The sequence below is a fragment of the Microcaecilia unicolor genome, chromosome 8 (assembly GCF_901765095.1).
Source record: "Microcaecilia unicolor chromosome 8, aMicUni1.1, whole genome shotgun sequence".
NCBI lineage: Eukaryota > Metazoa > Chordata > Amphibia > Gymnophiona > Siphonopidae > Microcaecilia > Microcaecilia unicolor.
In genome coordinates, this window is record NC_044038.1 from 39523205 (window position 1) to 39546236 (window position 23032).

Here is a 23032-nt window from a genome sequence, read left to right on the forward strand (position 1 = left end):
TGTTCTGACCGAAACCCCCAATTTCTAAAGAAGCCCGAGACACACACAGAGACCAGGGATTCTGTCCTGTATGCCTGCCGCAGAACAGAAAAAAAAACCCCCTCAGAAGTACCAAGAAAGGAAATACAAAAGCTTAATACTGAATTGTAGAGAGAGAGAGAGAGATCTCAGCTGGAATGATTTTTCACTCTTCAGCTTGATCATGGGGAATGTTAAATACTGAAGATTGCTGGGTTTATTTACTGTGATGAACACAAAACTGATGAAATAGAGGAAGAAAGAAGATTATGTATATTCTACTGCAGTGCTTGCAAAGGGGTCTGTCGAAATGACTTTGAGGAATCCAAGCCTGGAATTACAGCATGTGGAAGAAAAATGCAGTAAGTATGTTAGTTTATTTAGCTCTAATAGATTGCTAGTTGCAGATGAGCTCTTACCTTAAACAGTAATACAGGCATTGGCTCGTATTCACATGTGTGCGTCTCTATACATCGAGGCACGACATCCACTGAATTTATCTTCTTTACGTGCTTGCAGTGCATGCCTAGAATATCAGGTTAGCTGCCTTTCCCCAGATATTCTTTGAAAATACACTCAATCAAATGGGCTGAGACTTTCTTTCCTAGCTAAATATTTTCCGATACGTGTGCTGTTTGATTTATAGCTAAGGGGAACGGAGCAGTCATACAAGATACAGGCGACTCAGTGCAATGTTTATTCTCATTGTTGTCTTGCACTTCGTTTGTAAATGCACTGCCACCCTCTTATTTGAATAGTTTGGGCTTTAAGCTCTTCTGTCTGGCTTGAGTGCCACCACGTCCCTTTGCAGTTTGGAAAGATGATGCACGCCCAATTTGAAGCACCTGCAAGTGCTCTCTCTTCCTATAACTAGCAGGGGAAAAAAACGCAGCACAGGAAAAGCAGACGCTAGCCTGCATCATCATTTCTGAGAGGCAGGAGGAGGTGGGTGGCTAGCAAGGATCTCCCCTTGATATGATTAATCTGCGTGTCTTTTGCTGTATTATCTCCGCAGACCCTCCTTGCATGTCTTCCTACGTAGATGGTCGTGTTTCATGGGTGCTATGTGGAGAACATGTTGCAGCAACAAGGGTGCATTTGGCCAAAAAGGATGGAGGGACGTCCTAAGCCTCACTGCTGAAACCTACGAAATGTCAAACTTTGGAGCATGCCAAGCAGCAGCTGTATTTTATAACATTCCAGGTAGGTTGAAAAAAAAAAAAAAGTTTGTCCTGGAAAGTAGTGAGTGATGGGGACAGCAGGGGGCACTATTTGCCCTTTAATGGTAAAATGAATGAATGAGAAGGAAACACTTTGCAGGGGTTTTCAGAGCTAGTAAAGTTACCTTGCGTATTTTCCAGCTCTAATTGGTGCAGTTCACTATTTCAACAAAGAACTGCACAATGCATGAGAGAAAAAACAACTGTTTGCTAACTGCAAAATCCATTTGATATGATGAGTAAGATTCTTGACATAGCTTTATGGTGCAGAATCTAATGCAATGCAAAACAGTACTAAAACATTTCCTAAAGGCTAGAAAGGGGTTGATTTTGTTCCATCGCCTTTATCGGGGTGAAAGTGACACATAGTCAGGTTTCTTCAATGCCAGCCGATGCGGAGGTTGATGATGAATTCCCTGGTCGTGACTATGAGTGTCAGAATCCGAGCACTACAGCAGGCTGACTGACCAGAAATAGAATCGGGCGACACGTGTAACTGACGTTCGGAGCTGAATTAAACGTGGTGCCAGTGTCAGGGTTGGCATGTGTCGGAGAAAGGGGGCTTCTCCTCATGCCCGAGGCACTGATTCCTCAGTACAGGGGGAAGAAAAAAAGGAGAGAGAGAGAAGGGGGGGGGGGGGAGTGGGATGAAAGCCCTTGGTAGACACAGTCACTATGCAGAAACTAACTGCAGCTTTTCAGACTAAGCCAAAGCTTCAGGGTCTGCAGCAAGTCAAAGAAATACCAAGGACACTGCAGGGATTCTCACTCCTTCCACTCTCTCACTGCACACCTGTATCCCTTTCTTCTGTTGAGATATTACGGGATTCCATAATGGGCATGAAAATCCCAAACTGGAACTTGTACCGGTGGTGTATCTATATTTATCTATATAAATATGTAAAACGGCATGTATATATGTATTATGAGATAAGAACTCATCTGTAAGTATATATACATATTATCTGCCTGTAATTGTCTATCTACACACATAGGAGCCAACTATTCAAAATTATTGGGGGTGCTAAGCCCAATGGACATAACCCCTCCGTGGACACATACAAGGAAGTTTCTCAATATTGGGGGTGCTCAAGCACCCACAGAGTTGGCTCCTATGCACACACAGCATATAGATATATAGATCTATTATCTATAATCTGCCTTTTTGTGACAAGGAGGAGGATGTTGAGAATAAGGGTGATGAGAACTTTTGTATTTGTGACCTTTCCCTATATCAGTTTTTCTATCGCAGTCCAAAAAATATGTTCCTATATCTACAGTATTTCATGCCACTGCCAGGATGGAATTTCTCCGTGCTTGAGAGATGTCGTCATATAAACACTATTACTTGGGATCTTATGCTAAGGGTAGCATGACTTGATTTGAGATGATGGTAACAGGGAGATGAAACATTTAATTGGAAAGGCTGCTATGAAAAATGTAGCGGGTGAATTCATTATACTTTTCTCCTCTTTGATTCATGGTGATACCTGAAGCCTGGAGCCTGGGTTAAACTGTGGTCTCAATCCACCTGTTCTCGCTTCTGCAGGAAATAAAGTTGACGAAAATGGGGAAAACTGGTTCTGCTCTTCTGCTGCTCCCAGCCCTTCTTGTTCAACTGGATTTTGTTTGTGGAGAAGAGATAAGTTATCCCATCTTGAACATTGCAGTGATATTGGGAAGGACCCGCTATGTCACCGAGAGAGACATCCGATCTCTTTGGACAAAGGAACTATCGCCAGACGCTGATGTTAATGTAATCACCCTGCTAGTGAACCAGACCGACCCCAAGAGCATCATTACTCACATATGTGACCTCATGTCAGGCACCAAAATCCATGGGGTGATTTTTGGAGATGACACTGACCAGGAAGCCATTCCCCAAATTTTGGATTTTATTTCGTCCCAGACTTTTATCCCAATTTTGGGAATTTATGGTGGGTCCTCCATGATCATGGCAGAAAAGGTAAGAAAATCCACAGAACACATTTTGATGTGCAGCTGGCCCTCTCCCAACAGTTACGTCATCAAAAGAATAATATGTTCAATGTTAAAAGCAGGTTTTTCTACTACACCAGTGCCGTCTGCCCCACAGAGTGCTACACCACTGCCCTTTTTAATGTTCTGATTTTAACAAACATGCAAAGTAACTATTTCTTGTCTGGCTTTTGGTATATCATTGGCATTTGAATCATCTGAACATTGCATTTAAAATGAAAACAAAGCGTTACCTAATGGTTTTGATGACTTTGGTAAAAATAAATAAAGAAAGTGAGGCAATGAAGACAAGGATTCCAAAGAATAAATATGGAACCTTTAATCTTGTCAGCAAGTTTGATTGTCTAATATATAGCAAACTCGACATGGCCGTGTTTCGGCATTTGTGCCTGGGTCAGGAGTCAAAATACCTGTCATGTTCGCTGGTGTGATATTATCCTGTATATGCGTCGAACATACTTGTAACAATCGGTGCTTGACAGCAATAGTATGAGAGAACCAACAGCGTTTGCATAGGGTCCAGTTTGTGGCCGGCTGTAGTGAATTCAATCTCAGGCTGATGATCAAAAAGCCCGGCGCTATTCTGAATAGTGCCACAAAAATAAGCGCAGAAAAACAACGCCCTAATGCTTAAAGCTAATGAGAAGTGAATATAGGCACGCTCATAGCTTTGATTATTAGAGAGTTCGGTGGGAGGATTGCACTAGGTGCATTTGCAGAAGTGTTCAGCGTTAAGCTCAGTTCCTGTGTGCGTGCGCCTGGTAAAACCCGATCGTGAATGTGGTTTTTTTTTTAAAGCATGGCTACTTTAAATTTAGACGCCAATGTGTGCTTCACGTTCGGGTTTGTTGTTTCATACAACCGGCGCTCAAGGGCTTGCACGGGCTTCCTTCTTCTTCGAAAAGCAATCAAAACCGGTAGATTTTGCAGAAAGAATCATGAAAAAAGCATGAGAATCATGGGAAATCGCCTTTTCCAACACCCTAATGCCTGCTTGGAACTAGCGTTATTTTTTACAGCGGTAAGGCACCTTTGTTTCGGGTGCTCTTTTCTGATCATTGGAGAGGAATACAAAATGACCTCATTTAAATGAACGTGACTACATTTGCATGCTATCTGCGTTAAGGCCTGGCACACTCGTTGTTTGCTGTGCTAGACCCCTCTCACCATTCTGCGTTGGTAAAGTGCTAGTATGACATTAGTGGCCTCTAGCACCCACATTTACTTTTCATCATCAGCCCATTAGTTTCTCCTAGCTATATCAAGTCGGGTTGATCTTTGGTATTTATCTTTCCACTCTCACCTGCCAATACCTTTGTATCCTCAGTCATATTAAGAGGTCCCATGTTTATGGTCTCTGAAGCTTAAGGGACTGTGCAACCATAAGGCAGGGGTTCTTAACTAGAGGTACCTGTACACACAAGGGGTGTAGGAAGAGGCCAAATGGGGTGTGGAAAAGGGTCTTGAAACTCTAGAAAGAGTGAAGGTGGATTAGGACTGTTATTGGATAGTATTTATTTAATTTATCCCGCTTGATATACTGCAAGGTGGCCGGCGAGGGCAGCAAAACATACCCAATGACAGGCAGTCAGAAAGAGACAAGAGGGGAAGGGGTGGGGGAGTGAAGTAAAAAAGGAGAAGGGGATAGGGTAAAGAAAGACAAAACAAGGCGTGGTCAGGGTGCAGGTATGGCAAAAGTCATAGGGTCTCTTTTACAAAGCCGTGCTACGATTCAGTACATGAAAGGGCTGCCACATGGCAATAGGCTTGCAGCGTGGCAATCCGAAACTACCACCGGCCCAAAGCGGGTGTCGACGGTAGTTTCACACCCAGTATGCTCCATTTCCACAGAGAGGTTATTCGGCATGCCGGGTTAGCGCAGGAGCCCTTACCGTCACCTCAGTGGGTGGCGGTAAGTGCTCCCCCTGAAATGACTGCGCGGCAACTATGAACTCACCGCATGGCCATGTCTTTTTTTGGCCTTTTTACCCGCTGCGGTAAAAGGGGCCCTGGTGCGTGGCAAAAATGGCCGCTGCCACTAGCGCAGGGCCCCTTTTTACCGCAGCTTAGTAAAAGGGTCCCGTACCGCTTTGGCATCGCTAGCATGGCTTTGTAAAAGAAGCTCTTAGTGCACAAGTGAGTTCTGAGGGATGTTTTTTAAATTTGCGGAGAGATGCTTCAGAGCAGAGCTGAGCCAGGAGAGAGTTCCAGAGGGAAGGTCCAAGGTAACTAAGATGAATAACCTGCGGTGACAGGAGCGCAACAAGATTGGATGTAGAGGAGCGGAGGGAGCAGGACGGGACGTAGGGTATGAGAAGATTGTGCAGGTAGATGGGAGCTGATGGGAAACGACGTTAGAAGACAAAAAGAAGAATCTTAAATTGGATATGTGAGGAGATAGGGAACCAATGCATTACTATGTGCTACTGTAATTTTAGTGATATGTTAGCAGTTAGCACTGGAAGCAGCAAACAGTGACATATGTAGTTCAGTAGTCACTAGTGGACATATGGTTTAGGAAGGGGGGTATAAGGATTTTATTGATCAGTTAAACGGGTGCGGGAACCAAAAAAAGTTTAAAACCCCCTGGAAAAGGCCTGTGAATCCAGCAGGCAAAGGAAAGCCCAGCCTCTTCCTCTTGTGCATACTTCCTAGTCGTAAAGAAAACCTGTGGGGCTGGGGTGACAGCAGGGCCCCATAATTACTTACAACATGCTGCTGCTGCTCTTCCAGTTGCCAGTGCTAGGAAGAAAGATCCAGTAGAAATCCACCAAAGCGGAGAACTCGGAGATCCCACGAGATGCAACAGCAGTAGAAAAAGTGGGAAAACGACCGTGGACTCCAAAGATAAGACGGACAGTGTGAAAAGTATTCAGGCTGTCCGTCTTATCTCTGGAGTCCACAGTGCTAGGGAGAAAACATAAGTGGGGAATGAACTGAGCTCTTCTGGTGGCCAAGGGTTGATCGTTTATTTGGCAGAGTCAATCTAGGCACCTCCACTTTTGCCCCGGACTGTCCCAATTTGGAGCTTACTAGCAGAACCATAGCCAACCATGAACTATTAGCCATTAGCCAGCGTCTCAAAGCTCACTCGGCAGAGACTTTTCAGACCATAGCATCACACACCTCAACGCCCTCACCCCTGCTCTCCCACTACTTTCCAGTAAAATATGTCCTGGTTATCACAGGGTTGGAGGAGAAGGGTGGAATTCTAACTGCCCCCACCCTTGACCCAGCCCAGCAAGCATAGAAATCTTTGCTAAATTTAAGCAAGTTTCCAACCTTTGTGTCTGTAGTTTAACTTCAATCCTCTGTTTCTACTTTTTCTTGGTTGTCTGTTAATTTTCCTCTCCGCCTTCATATTCTTTTTTTCTTTTAAAAGTTCATTTTGCTTCCTCTCATTTCTTTACATGTATTTTTTTTTCCATAATGTGTTCCTCTGCACTATCTTCCCTCTCCTGCACTTTCTTACTTCCATCTCTCTTCTCTCCACCATGACCCCCTTCTTTTCGGAACCTCTATCTCATTCCCCTTCTTTTTTGCCACTTCCTTCCCTTTCCTGCCTTTTCTTTCTCTTTTGTCTTACCTTCTCACATCTTCTCTCCACACGACTCCCTTCCCTTTCAGAACCTTTAACTCAGCCCTTCCTTTCCCAGCCCCTGCTCTTCTTCAGATCATAGACCATTCTCCCAGCTCTATTATCCCATCACAGTCCTGTCTCAGCTTTTCAAAGCCTCACAGTCTGTATCTACCTTTCTCCAATAGCTCTTGTTCAGAGCTGCTAAGGGGGTCTGATTTTTGACAGGGAGATTTTCAGACATGCCCCAGCCCCGCTGCACTCCTGCCCTAGCTGTGCCTACTCTGCCTCCTGGCTCCACCCCCTAGTTCACTAAATTCTACAGCTGTGGTACCAACAGGCCACCTTCCCTTCTGGCAGCAGGAAAAGCACCTTAACAAAATGTTTTTTCCCACTTCCGTGGGACCAGTCATCCGAAAAGACCTGTGAAATTTTGCAGCTCTTATCACGAGACTGGTCCCACAACAGCAGCAGATGACGTCTTATTAATGCAACTCCTGCTGCCGATGGAGGGGGAAGCTACTGAGGTGGGGGAGTATGGGAGATGACCTGCAACAGCGTGAGTCTCCTGCTGAATACAGGAGACTTGGCAGGGCTGGTTGTCTGTCTTCACAGCAGAATTCTCTCTCCTTTTTAATTTCCTTACCTAAACCTTATACTCATCCCCTAGCACTTTTCTATCCCTTTCCCTTTCTCACACCTAGATGCACAAAACCTAATGAGCCAGCAACATGGTTTTTACACTGGTTCTAGCCGGTTTAGCAAGCACGGAGTACAGTCAGACATGCACAAAAGTGTTCTGCGAGCTCTTTTCCTGTCACTGTAGCAGCTAATGAAAATCATATGCAAAGATATTATAATGAGATAATTACTATACAAATGTGCATGCAAAGTGATGCACAGCTGTTTTACAAGCGATTCACAGAAGCAGCCCCTACCTTTACTGTGGAAAATTTAATGGGTGGTCAGGAGCTGTCGGTACTGCAAGAAACACAGCCGAAACTGTTGAGGGAAGAGGTGGAAGGACCCGTCAAAGCCATCCAACAACAAGATTATACACTTATGAGCAGTGAGAGAGATGTCCACAATGTAAACATAGAAGGTTTGTGTTACAACTATTTAAATGCATTTCTTAGACTTTATTTGATAGGTTAGGGAGGAATGGCTATAGTTTTCTTATCTTTCTCCCTCCCCCTTCTCTCCTGTGTGGGCAGACTGCAGTCCCATGCTGCAACCAGAGCAGATTTTCTACTCAGGTCTAGGAGCAGCGATTTCTCCTGATGGGGGGGCATGGGCCAGCATCAGGCACCAGCGTTCAGGCTCCCGCTTCTTTCCTGCGTGGGCAGACCGCAGTTCCATGCTACAACCAGAGTAGATTTTCTACTCAGGTCCAGGAGCAGCGGTTTCTCCCAATGGGGCATGGGCCAGCAGCAGGCACCAGCGTTCAGGCGAGCTGTCACCCGACAATTCCTGTCTCTACCCCCTACCAACTCTATCCTCTCAGGTATCGTGCTCTTCCATCCTGCCTGCTTGCTTGCATACACATAGCTTGTCTGCATGTATGAAAGATGTCTGAAGCATGCGCAAAGCAGCCACGTTTAGCTGCTCTGAGCATGCTCAGCTGACTGACTGGCTTCCCCACTATCACATGCAAACGAGCCTGTTTTCAAAAACAACAAGCAGCTCATTAGCATGCGATTTGGAAATACAGGCAGATTCATTACATGGACCTTTGTGCATTTGGGCCTCAGACCCTGTCTGCAGTCTCCTCGAGGCAGGAACTGCAGCAGAGACGTCTGCCCCCTCCAGCTCATTGGTTAGACCCAACCAGCCAATAGACAACAGGGGAATCAAGGAGCAGTTGCTGGGAGGCTGTCTGCTGAAGGGCTTCCTTTCTGCCCTCCACTATGGCTCTGCAGGCAGTGCTCTCAGCTGCTGATCTAGGGAAGTGTGGGGGAGAGAGAATAAAGGGGATGCTCAGGACCCACCTATGCCTTCCTGTCATGCAGGTAACAAGTAGAAAAAGGGCAAGACTAAAGCAGATAAAGCAGCCAACCATGCTCAGTTCCTTCCATCCAGGGAAACAGGTGACCAGAAGCAGGGGCGTATCTGCGTGGGGCCACAGGGGCCTGGGCCCCCGCAGATTTCGCCCTGGACCCCCCTACTGCCGCCGTGGGTACCTTTGCTGGTGGGGGACCCCCAACCCCCACCAGCCGAGGTCTGCTTCCTCCTGCCGCTGCGAGGTTTTTTAAGTTCTTCATCGGGATTCGTCCTCCGTCACTCTGTGCTGCTGTTCAAAGAAGCTGCTAGCTGAATGCAGTTTCGGACTGAGTCTGACGTCGCTGCTGCACGTTGTACATGAGTCTGACGTCCTGCACGTACAACGTGCAGCAGCGACGTCAGACTCAGTCCGAAACTGCATTCAGCTAGCAGCTTCTTTGAACAGCAGCACAGAGTGACGGAGGACGAATCCCGATGAAGAACTTAAAAAACCTCGCAGCGGCAGGAGGAAGCGGACCTCGGCTGGTGGGGGTTGGGGTCCCCCACCAGCAAAGGTACCCACGGCGGCAGGGGGGGGGGTCGGAAATGGCGGCGGCTGCGGGGGGGGGGGGCTATAATGTGCCCCCTCACTCTGGCTTCAGCCCCCGCTACCGCCGACTTTCAGATACGCCCCTGACCAGAAGTGAAGCTGAAATGGACTGAGCATGCAGCTACTTTGCTGCCACAATAGCCCTACCTCACCCTCACCAAAGATGTCAGCTTTTGCCTAGGGTCAGGAGGGAATGGGCTGGATGGTATATAGTAGCAGAGAACAGAGTCAGGACCAGCCTAACTAGACAGAGAAAAGCATTTTTAAATGTGCTGTCTAGGATATATGCAGTGATTTAGTTAGTCTATGGCTACTGGTGTAAACTGGATTTTCTGCAGGTTGTGATAGTTTCTATTTTTTCAATGTTAAGTATTGTCCAAAATGCCTGCAGCATCTGTCACTCTGCGGAGAAGTCCAAGGGTTAAAACTGGAGGGGAAATTGCAGGGGGCGATTTTAGATTTGGCATTTATTATGCAAAATCAGACTGATTATCTAATTTAAGTTTCTGTATTTCAAATGTGCCTCATCTGCAACTGATGTTCCTGTGTTACAGCACAACATTTCTGTGTGGTTATGCAGCGGCTGTTTTGGGAAGCTGAATTATGCTAATGCATTATTGAAAGGGGCCCAAGAGAACCGGCTGTATTGGTTACAACATGTACAAGCGATGGCTGCATGGATAATAATGGGATTGAGGGTGTGTGAACATGTGACACCTGGTCTTGATTCTCTGCGTTGGTTTTTGACACTGTTTTGATGTAAGTTTAAAGTCTTGACTCCTGTTTTCCAGAGGGTCCAGCTTTTCTAAAAAGAGAAAATTGATATGTATGTGTCCTTAGGTCAGTGCTTCTCAACCCAATCCTTAAAGCACATGTAGTCCCATCAGGTTTTTCAGGATGTCCACAATAGATACAGTATGCATGAGATAGATTTACATACCAAGGAGGAAGTGCATACAAATCTTTCTCATGCATATTCATTGTGGCAGGGGCGTAGCCAGACACCCAATTTTGGGTGGGCCAGAGCCCAAGATGAGTGGGCAGAACAACTCAGCCTTGTCCCACAAGTAATTTGGACTCTCCCTCTCTCGCCTGCATGCCATATGGTCTCTCAAACATCCCCCTCCCCCGCATACCTTTTAAATAGCAGATTTTCACCGGCAGCGAGCAGCAACTAATACACACTGCTTATGTTGGCCCCACAGCCTTCCCTCTGATGCAACTTCCTGTTTCCGTATAAGTTGGAATACATCAGAGGGAAGGCTATGAGTCCAGTGCGAGCAGTAGGTATCAGTCGCTGCTCGTGAAGATCTGCTATTTATAAGGTATGCAGGAGGGACGGTTGTTGGGAGTTTTCAGCTGCTGGGGCTTGGGGATCCCTGACAGCTATATCATAGGTGTACTGCTATCGGGTGGGACTGATCCCAAAGTGGGTGGGCCTGGCTACGCCAATGCATTGTGGACATCCTTAAAACCTGATGGGATTAGGTGTGACTCAAGGACAGGATTGAGAAGCACTGTCCTTGAGCACTCCGTTTTGTGGGAGAATGTCTGTGGAAGCTTCCAGCTCCTTTGGAAGTTTGCTTTCAAGATACTAGGAGTAGTCTTTTTTTTTTTTTTTTTTTTTTGTTTAATACCCCTCGGTTCCAAGAAGAGGACTTGTAGGCTGGTTCTCGTTTTAAATTTATATCCTAAAGCAGTGTGGTACTTATAGTCCCACCCACTGAAATACGTACTGACAGTCCCAAAAATACACCAGGATCGGACTGCCAGAAATCAGGACTGGCCTAAAGTCTCTCCCCTGGCACTGGGCAAATTGGCAGCTTAGTTGTGGTATGCATTAGCGAGAGCACTGTTCCCTCTAAGCTGAGCGGGAGTCCTCCACCTACAGTCCTGCCAGTAGAGGGTGCTGTTTCGCTATCACATTTTCAATAGTGAGGGACAGGCAAGCTCTGCAGAACTCCAGGGAACCTGCCTGTCTCTAGTGATGGAAAACATGATATTAAAGCACCACCACCCACTGGCAGCAATAGAGTTGGAGGACTCCCGCTCAGCTTAGAGGAAACAGTGACTGAGAGGCCGATGCAGAAAGCAACAGGCAGAGCCACATACGAATATCTGCTTCTACTGCGAGTGTAATACCATGGCATGAAGCAAGCTAAGCGCACGCAAATTTTATGCACATAGAATTTGCATGCTAATCGGGAGGAGCCTGCCAGACACATGTGCACAAAGGTTTGGTGGTAAGCGCAGCTTCTTGTATGCACGTCGGAATAAAAAAAGAGTGTCAGAACACATCAGTGCCTGCACTTCTGCACATTTGCAAGGATGATATTTATGTGCAGAAGAACAGACGCCAATGTGCACTGACACTTTCATTTTTGTTCTGATGCGCACAAGCTGTGTTACCTCCTGTCGATCTTTTAAACTTGCAGTCATTTCTTTCTGGTTGCAAAAGACAAACTGACAGTTAAATCTTCTCCACTAAACTTTCTTAGCTACCTTGGACTTGGTGAAAAGTTTCTCGCATTGACTGTGGGGCAAAAACCATTGTTTCCTTCTGTGCATTGCCCAGACAAGTTAATGGCCTCATTACCATATATAAGAACATAAGAATAGCCATACGAGACAGACCAATGGTCCATCTAGCCCAGTATCCTGCTTCCAACAGTGGTCAATCCAGGTCACATATACCTGGCAGAAACCCAAATAGTTCAACTTCAAACGGACCCACTCAAAGATTCATCTCCTTCAAAAGACGGGGGGGGGGGGGGGGGGGCAAAAAATGTCCAACAATCAAAAGTAGCCCAGCGTCTTATAGTTGTTAAGAAATTCTTTAGTTTCCAAATACTTGAAAACTTTTATATATATATATAAGTACATAAGTAATGCTACACTGGGAAAAGACCAAGGGTCCATCGAGCCCAGCATCCTGTCCACGACAGCGGCCAATCCAGGCCAAGGGCACCTGGCAAGCTTCCCAAACATACAAACATTCTATACATGTTATTCCTGGAATTGTGGATTTTTCCCAAGTCCATTTAGTAGCGGTTTATGGACTTGTCCTTTAAGAAACTGTCTAACCCCTTTTTAAACTCTGCCAAGCTAACCGCCTTCACCACGTTCTCCGGCAACGAATTCCAGAGTTTAATTACGCGTTGGGTGAAGAAAGATTTTCTACGATTTGTTTTAAATTTACTACACTGTAGTTTCATCACATGCCCCCTAGTCCTAGTATTTTTGGAAAGCGTGAACAGACGCTTCACATCCACCTGTTCCACTCCACTCATTATTTTATATACCTCTATCATGTCTCCCCTCAGCCGTCTCTTCTCCAAGCTGAAAAGCCCTAGCCTCCTTATTCTTCATAGGGAAGTCGTCCCATCCCCGCTATCATTTTAGTTGCCCTTCGCTGCACCTTTTCCAATTCCAACAATGTTTTACTTCTTCCTGCTTCATTAACTTTATAAAGTCAACTTGATTACTCTATGTAAGGACCGTTGGCCAACATGCGTCATGTTTCGTTATTGCTGTTTCAGGGTTCGGTCCATGTATTGAACGCCATCCCCACAAAGTTTTCAACCCATATAGTAGCAACATTCCAGAACCCCAAAGAGTAGCAAGATTCTGGAATCCCAAAGAGTGGCAAAAGTCCATGTTACCAATCCCAGGACAAGCAGTGGTTTCCCCCATGTCCAAATCAATAGCAAACTATGGACTTTTCCTCCAGGAACTTTGTTCAAACCTTTTTAAAACCCAGATACACTAACCACTTTTACCACAACCTCCGGCAACAAGTTTCAGAGCTTAACAATATATTATTTGAGTGAAAAAAATATTTCCTCCTATTTGTTTTAAAAGTATTTTCATGTAATTTCATCGAGTGTCTCTTGGAATGTGTACTTTTTGACAGAGTGAAAATAGATTCACTTTGATCCATTCTACTCTACTCAGGATTTTGTAGAACGGGTAAAAGTGAATCGATTTTTCACTCTTTTTTAAAAATTTTTTATTTTATTTTAATGCAGCGTACAACCATATTTTCTGTGCTCAATCCTTCTCTGCATTGATCAGCCATTAATGTCTGCACACAACCTGTGGCAATCGGGTGGCTAGGCTTTCTGCATTGGCTCCTGAGAGAAATCTAGGAGATTATCTTCCATCAGAAAACAATGCAAGACAATTCTTTTTCTTTAGGCTTTTAGTTGATGATAATTTAATTTGGGAGGATTAAGCAGCTGGGGATAGTTAACTGACTTGTAAGAGGTTTATAGCTGGAATCTAGATATATAAGATATGGTATTAATTGTATATGCTATGTGTGTTTTGCTCTTTTTAAATGGAGGATGGTAATGGAAGATTAATTTAATTTGGGAAAAGAAAGAATGCTTCACCAAGTGGAACATAGCTGGTAAGAGTTCCTTGTCAGAATCAAGCAGTACGGTGCACCTCCTCGGCTTTCCCAGCTTGGTGCGCATGATAAAAAATGAGGGAACACTGTGTGGAACCATGAGACCTATACTGCCAAATAGTAGCATCAGACAGGAGACTAAACTAGAGAACTATAGGAGAGAAATGAAGGCTTCAAAGGTATTTACCTGCTTCACTAATGCAGATTTAATAGTGCATATATTTGTTATCAAATAAAATCGAAGATATGTGCTAAATTATGGCAGTTATTTTGTCATCGAACGGGAGAGAGGGAATTCAAAGCACAACCAAAGAGATAGATTAAACCAAAAAGTACAAAGAGCCTTCAAGAATGGGGAGGGGGTGTCAAATCAGTGCTTTATTAAACAGACCCGACACAGTCCGTACTTCGGCAAAACCGCCTACGTCAGAGGTCTTGTGCAGAAACAGTCTTCTATCATGTGCTAAAGCAGTGCTCCTAGCATTTGGCTGTTTGCAAAATTGTTTCTTTTTACCGATTGACTGACACACAATTGAAGATCTTTTCTGCACAAGACCCCTGACGCAGGCGTTTTCGCCTGAAACACAGACCGGCTTTCTGGGTTTTTTTTAAATCTAAAAAGATCAATTAAATTTCATCTAGCCATGAAGTGTGCTATAGTGTCCCTCTCCCACTGGGCATATGCAACCTCTCTAGTCGAATTATCCAATTCTGCATTCAGGGTGAGATTAAAATCTACTACTACTACTACTTAACAAAATCTCCCCCCCCCCCCCCCCCAAGACCAATGTACCCTCTGCATGTTTTAGTAGAACCTGGTCTAACCTATCTAAATAGGCCTTATAATTTACTTATGGTGCATTGACATTTAATACAGAGCATTATCCATGAGCAGCAAATATTTCCCTCCTGGATCTCTAATCGCCTTATGAATTTGCCATGTTAGTCTCTCCAAGTGCTATTAATACTCCTTTAGTCTTCATCTGGAAGGTGTTAGAAGCAAAGAATATTTTTGAGTATTTTTTATGCCTACGAAATCGCTCATCTTCTGGCCTCAAATGTGTTTCCTCTATTAACGCAACATCTACTCTTAATCTAGTCAACTCCTGAAGAAGCAGTCCTCGTTGTCTAGGGGAATTTAGTCCCCGCACATCAAAGGTTATTAAGGTACAACCCATTCTCTGCAAGGCACCTCGCTTGCATTATATGCAAATGACTGTTCCTTATCCCTGTTCCCCCACCCCTCCCCCCTCTCCCACCTTTCTCCCAAGCTTATACGCGATCTCCATTTAGGAGAAAATCGTGGTTTCAGTGGAAGAGAGCACTCTACTGCAAACATAAACAACCAATCAAAACTAGTATATAGTAATCCAGTGATATTTAAAAAGATCATTAACCCGTGTGCAACTAGCCCCCCCCCCATTCCCACTCCATCACTTAACAGTAATATATACACTCCTAATTATACAATCAAGTCTTCTTGTAGGCTGTGATGGAAGGCGACTGTCAAATTGTTGCTGTTGAAGGCGCTTATTTCCTGTTGCCACTCATTGCCACTTTGTTTTCTCCTGTTGTCACAGAGTGTCGCAGTGTGAGCGACTAGATGATCCTTCAGGCAAACCTTCTGGTAAAATCTCCTTGGCTTCCACAATAGATCGAACTTGGTGAATTTTTGCCATCCTAATAAAATACCAAGGCGAAGGGATGTCGCAATTTATAGTGTATATTTTGCTCTTGCAAAAATGCTGTGAGGGGGAGCAGTTCCTATCGCCTTTGGAGCGTTGCCACAGCCAAACCTTGGTATACTTCAACACAATATGAGTCCCAATGAAATTTCTCCGACTGCCGAGCAGCACGCAGCACTCGCTCTTTAAGCTGATAATCATAAAATCATGCAATGAGGTCCCTAGGTTTTTTATTTCTATTGGAGCTCAACGCTCTATGTGCTCTTTCCAATTTCACCGTGGCAAGCTTTGCCGTGTTATTCGATAGGAGCGAGCTCACTATTTGTTGGACCAACGCTACGCTGTCTGTATATGTTGGAGTCTCTGGAATGCCCCGAAAGTGCATGTTGTGGCACCTACTTCTATTTTCCAAGTCCTCCAATTTATCTTGAATTAGTTGATTTTGTTGCTGTGCTGCTTGCATATTTTTGTCTCAATACTATCTGTGTGGTCATCCAGTCGCTGTTCTGCTTCCTCGAGCCTATGACCCAATTCACTAATGTCCACATGTAAGTCTGCTCTCAACATGGTTAGTTCTGTTTGCATTGCCTTTAAATCTGTTTTTATTTCCTGAAGCCACAAGAGAATTTCAGTCAAAGACTGTGTCTTCTTCACTATTCTGTATGCCTTCCCTGGAGCCTTCAATGGGTTGCTTGGCAGGATAAGGCTGATCCACTCTGCCGGCCTCCATGATCTGACTCGCCATGTGGGGCCCCTCTGGCACACCACTATATGCAAACCTGGCCAAATCGATAGCCCATTGTCCCTGGGACATCACCGTCTACCCCTCCACCACAAACAACTGTAAGGCAGCCTCACATATATTCAGATGGCTCTGGATTACTCTGTAATTGTCATTTTTCAGCAATAGCGTGCACGGAGCTAAGCCATCATTTGGCCATTCTGTGTGAGGATGTCACTTCTTCACCCCGACACAGAGTTTGAAGTCCAGAGCATTTCGACTCCTGAAAAGTACAGGAGAGGTTCCAATACCTCATTGCCTGGAAGGGTTATGGTCCAGAAGAGAATTCGTGGAAACTGGTGAACCAGGTCCACGCCCCAGTCCTTCTCCGAAGATTTCATCATATGTTTCCTCATAAGCCCAGGCCTGGGCCTGGGAGTACGAGGCCTTTGGAGAGGAGATACTATCAAGGCCATGGCTGTGCTCCTATCCCGCGACTCACCTCTGGATCCTCCACAACATTCCCTGTCATAGTGGGCCAGGTATGGGATCAGTCCCCAGTGCTTCCAGCGCTCCCTAGGCTGCCAAGCCCACTGCATTGTGACGCTGGCAGGAACCGGTTTCCTTAGACGTGTGTGCATTGAAGTAATAATTTAAAGGGCCAGCAGTCTCAGACAGGCGCCGATGTCCTTTGATGACATCACCAGCTGGGATATTTAAGGCATCCAGATCCCTTCAGTCCTTGCCTCCAAGTCTATCTCACTGGGAGATTTTATACTTCTCCCCTTTGAACCAGCCCCAGCTGGTCCTCGCTATATCGCCCCTCCTCCTCCAGTAATCTACACCCTCCTTCAGCTTACATGCATCCCAGTGTCCTCTGCTGGGAACAGGGCCACTGAGAGACTCAGGCCCAGGGAAGGGCCGCCGCCACCCCCCCCCCCCCCCCCCCACGATTGCCATCTGCTATCGCCCCCCCACCACAATTGTTGCCACTGCCGCAATTCAAATATCTTGGCTGGCGGGGATCCTGACTCTTTACTCTGCTGATTGCCTGCACCTGCCTTGTCTCTCAGGGCATGCTCAGTTTCAAAACCGAGCATGCGCGGCTGAGAGGAAAAGCAGCTGCTTAGCAAGCAATGGGCAGAGTGAAGAGCAGCGCTGGAGGAAGATCTGCAGTGCTTGCTCCTTCGGGTCTTCCCCAACTTCCAAGGGAGGCCCGGCACCAGAGTTTTCTCTCTCCCGCTCCTGTTGGGACGTGATCACCCGGGTCCCGTCAGGAACAGGACCAGAGAGAGACCCCGGGCCGGGCCCCCCTTGGAGGCCTGGGCCTGGGGAATCTTGCCCCCCACCCCCTCTCGGCAGCCCTGTTTGGGAAAGTCCCTCATTACATTGAATTTCTCCCTTTTGTTTTTCTGCCTTGAAATAAGAGGGAAAACTGGTGGAGCAATGGAGATTTCTTCATAGTTCCAGCCTCCCTCTTACAATGCGAAACCTCTTGGAGAACTGATCTGTATCATTTTAGGCTGGGATTTCATCAATGTGCTGATTTATTATGCAGTACTATGTGAATATTTTTGTTGAGAAATGTGGAATCGGTTTTTGCCCTGGAGAAAAATGTTGACAAATCCATCCTAGGCTTTATTAAACTATTTCAGATTAGGGAGCACACATTCATGAGCTAAATATAACTGTGCTTTTAAAGTATATCTGCCTGGTTAGCAGTCAGAATCTACTTCAGTATATTTTTATTATATTTTAAAACCTTCTGTAGGAGTGGGTACAGTTTAGTTTTGTTCACATGCAAATAGGGGCTGAATGAAGTACAAAGAACCTATATAAAGAACAGGGGCGTAGCCAGACACCCAATTTTGGGTGGGCCTGGGCCCAAGATGGGTGGGCAGAACTCCTCCACCTTGTCAAACAAGTGATTTGGTCTCTCCCTCTCTCGCTTGTATACCATATGGTCTCTCAAACATCCCCCCCCCACACTTATTTAAATAGCAGATTTTCACCAGCAGCGAGCAGCATCTAATACACACTGCTCATGTTGGCCCCACAACATATATCAGTCGCTGCTCGCTACAGGCAAAGATCTGCTATTTACAAGGTATGCAGGTGGGAGGTTTTGATAGTTTTCAGCTGGTAGGGCTTGGGAATCCCTGCCAGCCACATCATAGGTGTGCTGCTACTGGATGGGCCTGAGACCAAAGTGGGAGGGCCTGGGCCCACCTGGGCCCACCCTTGGCTACGCCACTGATAAAGAAGGTGTAATATATAGCTCTGTGGTCATGTTCTTGCTTGTGTTTTTTTTTTTTTCTTGAAGTGGCTGTTAATATTGTACTTTAGGCTTCAAGCTCACTCAGAGCCATTTCTGGATCTGGTACCACGAGTCTTCATTTGCAAGTGCCTGGGGATTCCCCCCCCCCCCCCCCCACCCCTTCCCTATTTTACATCATTTCCCAAATTCTCTTAGTCACTACAATGAGAGAACTCCACCAGGTACAGTGGGCACTAGGACGCCTTTCAGAACCCTGCAATCATGTACTCTAAATTAGTGGCATAGCTACGTGGGGCCTGAGGGGGCTTGGGCCCCCGTAGATTTGGCCCTGGCCCCCCTGCCGACGATCCCCTTGAACCCCATCCCGCCACCAACCCTCCCCCGCCGTCGCCGCCAGCCCCCGCATCAGATACCTTGTTTGCTGGCGGGGGTCCCCGAACCCCGCCAGCCGAAGAGAGTCGTCTTCAGCGCTGGAGTAGCGCCTTCGTTCAACGAAGTTCCTGGTGTGATCAGCTGTTTCTGATGCCTTACGTCCTGCATGGGGCTACATGCATGGTGCAGGACGTAAGGCGTCAGAAACAGCTGATCACACCAGGAACTTCGTTGAACGAAGGCGCTATTCCGGTGCTGAAGAAAACTCTCTTCGGCTGGCGGGGTTCGGGGACCCCCGCCAGCAAACAGGCTATCTGATGCGGGGGGCAGGCGGCGACGGCGGGGGAGGGTTGGTGGTGGGAGGGGGGTTCATGGGGATAGTTGGCAGGGGGGATGCAATGTGGCGGCTGCGTCGGCTGGGGGGGCGGATAAACAGTGCCCCCCACCTCGGGCTCTGGCCTCTCTCCCGGTGAGGTCTGGCTATGCCCCTAAATTCAGTCACTAGGAAGTCCTTTTACCAAGTTGCGGGAAAAAGGGTCATGCGCTAGCATTGGGGGCCATTTATCCCACGTGCCAGGGCCATTTTTACCGCAGCGGGTGAAAAGACCCCTGGCACATGTGGTCATGTGGTGAGAGAACTCTTACCAAATGGCCATGTGATGGGGCTCCCGTACTGCCACACATTGAGGTGACGATAAGGGCTCCCGTGCTAACCTGGAAGTAACTGGGCATCACGTGGCGTTGCCCGATTACCGCTGGGTTACCACCACACAAGACATTTCTGGGGGGGGGGGGGGGTTCTTTTCCCCCATGGAAATAGTGTGCACTCAGGTCAGGACTACCGTTGGCGGCTGCGTTGGGCAAGTGGCAGTCCTGGAAGAGCGAGCTGGAAGCCCACGTTGGACCCCTGGGTGTCATCGCTGCGTGCTACCTTGCACACTACCTTTGTATCATCACCAGCGCCAGGTGACCTAAGTTTGAATCAAACTTGGTACCTGTGTATGACAGTGTACAGCACTATTTTATCACTTAGTGGATAGCATTTCACAGGAAAGCTACGTGACTCGTTGTTTGGAGATCCGCGTGTGATGTTACACATCATAGGAGACTGGCTGCAAAACAATTGTTCTAGGAAAATATACTGTTTCAAAAAATTCCTAGACCCCTGACACAGGCCAGTAGGGCCGAAACACGACTCATGTCGGGTCATCATTTTAATCGATTTGAATAAAGACCTTGATTGAGAATACCATCTGAGAGAGGTTCGTTTTGGATCCACTTTTCTTCGCTTGGCATTCGTTCTTTAGTGGAGAGGTCAGCTTCTGTTAGTGCAGAGCACTGTCACTGAACCCACTTTCTCAGCTTGCAGACCCATTAATCCTGCTCCAAACCCACTAACCCAGTAGCAAACTTTCTGATATATAATAGACTCTGTTCTAGTACTGTAACAATTATTTCTAAACAGGTGTCAAGGATCAGTTAGAAAGCTGACGTTTTGATAGCCATATATATATCTATAAGTCAGAAGCAGAAATTAAAGGATAAATATCATGGGAAATAAGCAGTTTAATAACTGTGGAGCTGTGGAGGGGCATTTTCGATATGACATCCAAGTCTAATTGTAGATGTTTTGCTGAAAACGTAGCAATTCAAACTAGGAAGTCTATTTTTTTTTTGTTTCGAAAATTGCTATTTTCCAGATGTTTTCGTGCTCAGTATGTATTTCTTTAGGCATCATTAAAAAAAAAAGTCCTGGGAAAAATAAACAAAAACAAGCCATAGGGATGGCTATGTTGCACCATTCCTAATAAACTGGCCACATAGACATCCCAGCAGAGCAGAGGTTGCAGCCTAGTGGTCAGTGCAGTGGACTTCACATAAAGGGACTCACTCATCTTGTAAAGCACAGCTTATGAAAAAACTACAGACAGCCCAAAACACAGCCAGACCGATATTCAACAAAAAAAAGGTTTGATAGCGCTAAACCTCTTCGATTGAAACTACACTGGCTCCTTATCAAGGACCGCATTACTTTCAAAATTTGCTCTCTAGTCCACAAGATTATCTACGGTGAGGCCCCAAGATCTTCCAGCCAGAAACAGAATCAGTTCGTCACGTACTTATCTGAACCTTCACTATCCAAGCTGCATTGGACTCAGATACAAATCAACCTACGCATCCAATTTTTCTTACCTAAGTAGGCAAATGTGGAATGCATTATCAAAGAGCGTGAAAATAACGCACGGCCTTCAAGACTTCAAGCCAACTTTTAAAGACATACCTGTTTCGCAAGGCCTACCCTATTGATTCTACTTAATTACCTCAACCCTACAATGCATATACACTGCAATGACTATTTTATTTCTAACCTCCTTGTCCTTATTGTATCCATTTACACCTACCTTACCTGACCCTTTTAATTATTGTACTTGTTTAAAACCTACCGTACTTGGCGTCCCTCATTACGGTATTTTGTAAGCCACATTGAGCCTGCTAATATGTGGGAAAATGCGGGATACAAATGGTACAAATAAATAAATCTTAAAATCCCACCTTAATACCCTTATTTTGTATTGTGAGTCTTTCAGGAACACCTAAAAACCTGTTGTACCTAACTGTGCACTACTACAAAAGCCCTCTAGTCTGTAGGTGTCTCCTATTTATAGGTACCGTTGGTATTTTGTGGGTTTTGGAAGGCTCACAATTTCCACTTTAAGTGTACTAGCTAGACTTTTCTATCAAAAATGGAGCCCTGATTTTTCTTTTTGGTTTATAATCTATTTTGTAATCTGCTTTGTTCTGAATAAGAGAGGTGTGGTAGCCGTGTTAGTCCACTTTCAAAGGTAATCAATAGAAATAAAACAAAATAAAACATGAAATAGAAAATAAGATGATACCTTTTTTTATTGGACATAAGTTAATACATTTCTTGATTAGCTTTCGAAGGTTGCCCTTCTTCGTCAGATCGGAAATAAGCAAATGTTGGTAGATGACAGTATATATAAGTGAAACATCAAAGCATTTCAGTGACAGTCTAACAGGATGGGGGTGGATAGGTGAGAGACCAGGAGATATGCATGGGAACATCAAAGCATTTCAGTGACAGTCTAACAGGGTGGGGGTGGATAGGTGAGAGACAGGAAGAGTCGGGTGGATGAGGGACAGGGAGATATGCATGGAGATAGGAGGGTGACAAAGCTGAATAAGTTAAGCAGTATATAAAATATAGGGGCTCGTTTACGAAGCTGAGGGAAAAAGTGGCCATAGCGCAACCTTACATGGGTCTTTCCTGCGTGCTAAGGCCATTTTTACTGCAGATTTTTCTATTAATGGCCATTAGCGAATGAGCCTTTACCGCCACCAATTTTGTAGGCAGTAGGGACTCACAAGCTAAACCTGCGCTAATTGATTAGTGTGGGCAATGCTGACGCTTTAACTGATTTGCATAGACATGCCCAGTCTCTTCCCCTCTGACACGCCCCCTGCACAAAACATTTTTCATTTTTAGTACATGGGTAGTGTGTGCAGATGGCAAAATTACCGCAGGATGCATCGGCGCATACCAAGGTATGCCATTTTTTGCTGCAGTATGCACGCGTTAGTGCTTCCGCAGCTTAGTAAAAGGGAAATTCTGGCAGCTCCGTACTGAGATTATATTTTGAAATCTTAGTGCATTCTTTCCCTTTTTTTTCCCTGGCACACTCTGAATCAGTCGCTGGTGGAGTTCCTTTTGAAAATCAGTGCCTGCAAGTTGGTAAGCACGCATGCATGTGGTCATTTTCAGAACTGGCCTCAAAACGTCCTTCTTCTCAGTATCAGCCTCCCCCTACTCCAAGTCACCTTTGCCTTCTAGAATTACGCACACAGTGCATCTTGGCCTCAAATGGAAGCAAGGCCTCAGGACAGTGGTTCCCAAACCTGGTCCTGGAGACACCCCAGCCAGTCAGGTTTCCAGGATATCCACAATGAATATTCATGAGAGAGATTTGCACGCACTCAGGAATTTCAAATGCTCCAAGACTAGAACATCTAACATGATCATGAACAGAGGTACACTTTAGCGTTGGAAAGTTTATTAGTGTAAGGTTCTTAGGGGCCTTTTTACTAAGGCACGCTGAAAAATGGCCTGCACTGGTGTAGACGCATGTATTGGACGCGCGCA

The 23032-nt window shown here is 45.7% G+C and overlaps 1 protein-coding gene across 1 annotated transcript in view; it reads left to right on the forward strand.

The window, feature by feature from the left end:
- The first annotated feature begins 362 nt into the window (after window positions 1-362).
- The window catches only part of GRIN2A (glutamate ionotropic receptor NMDA type subunit 2A), a 523242-nt gene continuing 500572 nt past the window's right edge, over window positions 363-23032 (forward strand). The window contains exons 1-2 of the mRNA XM_030213245.1: window positions 363-380; window positions 2788-3204. Of these exons, the coding sequence (XP_030069105.1) occupies window positions 363-380; window positions 2788-3204 (435 nt within the window). The remainder of the gene's footprint in view (window positions 381-2787; window positions 3205-23032) is intronic.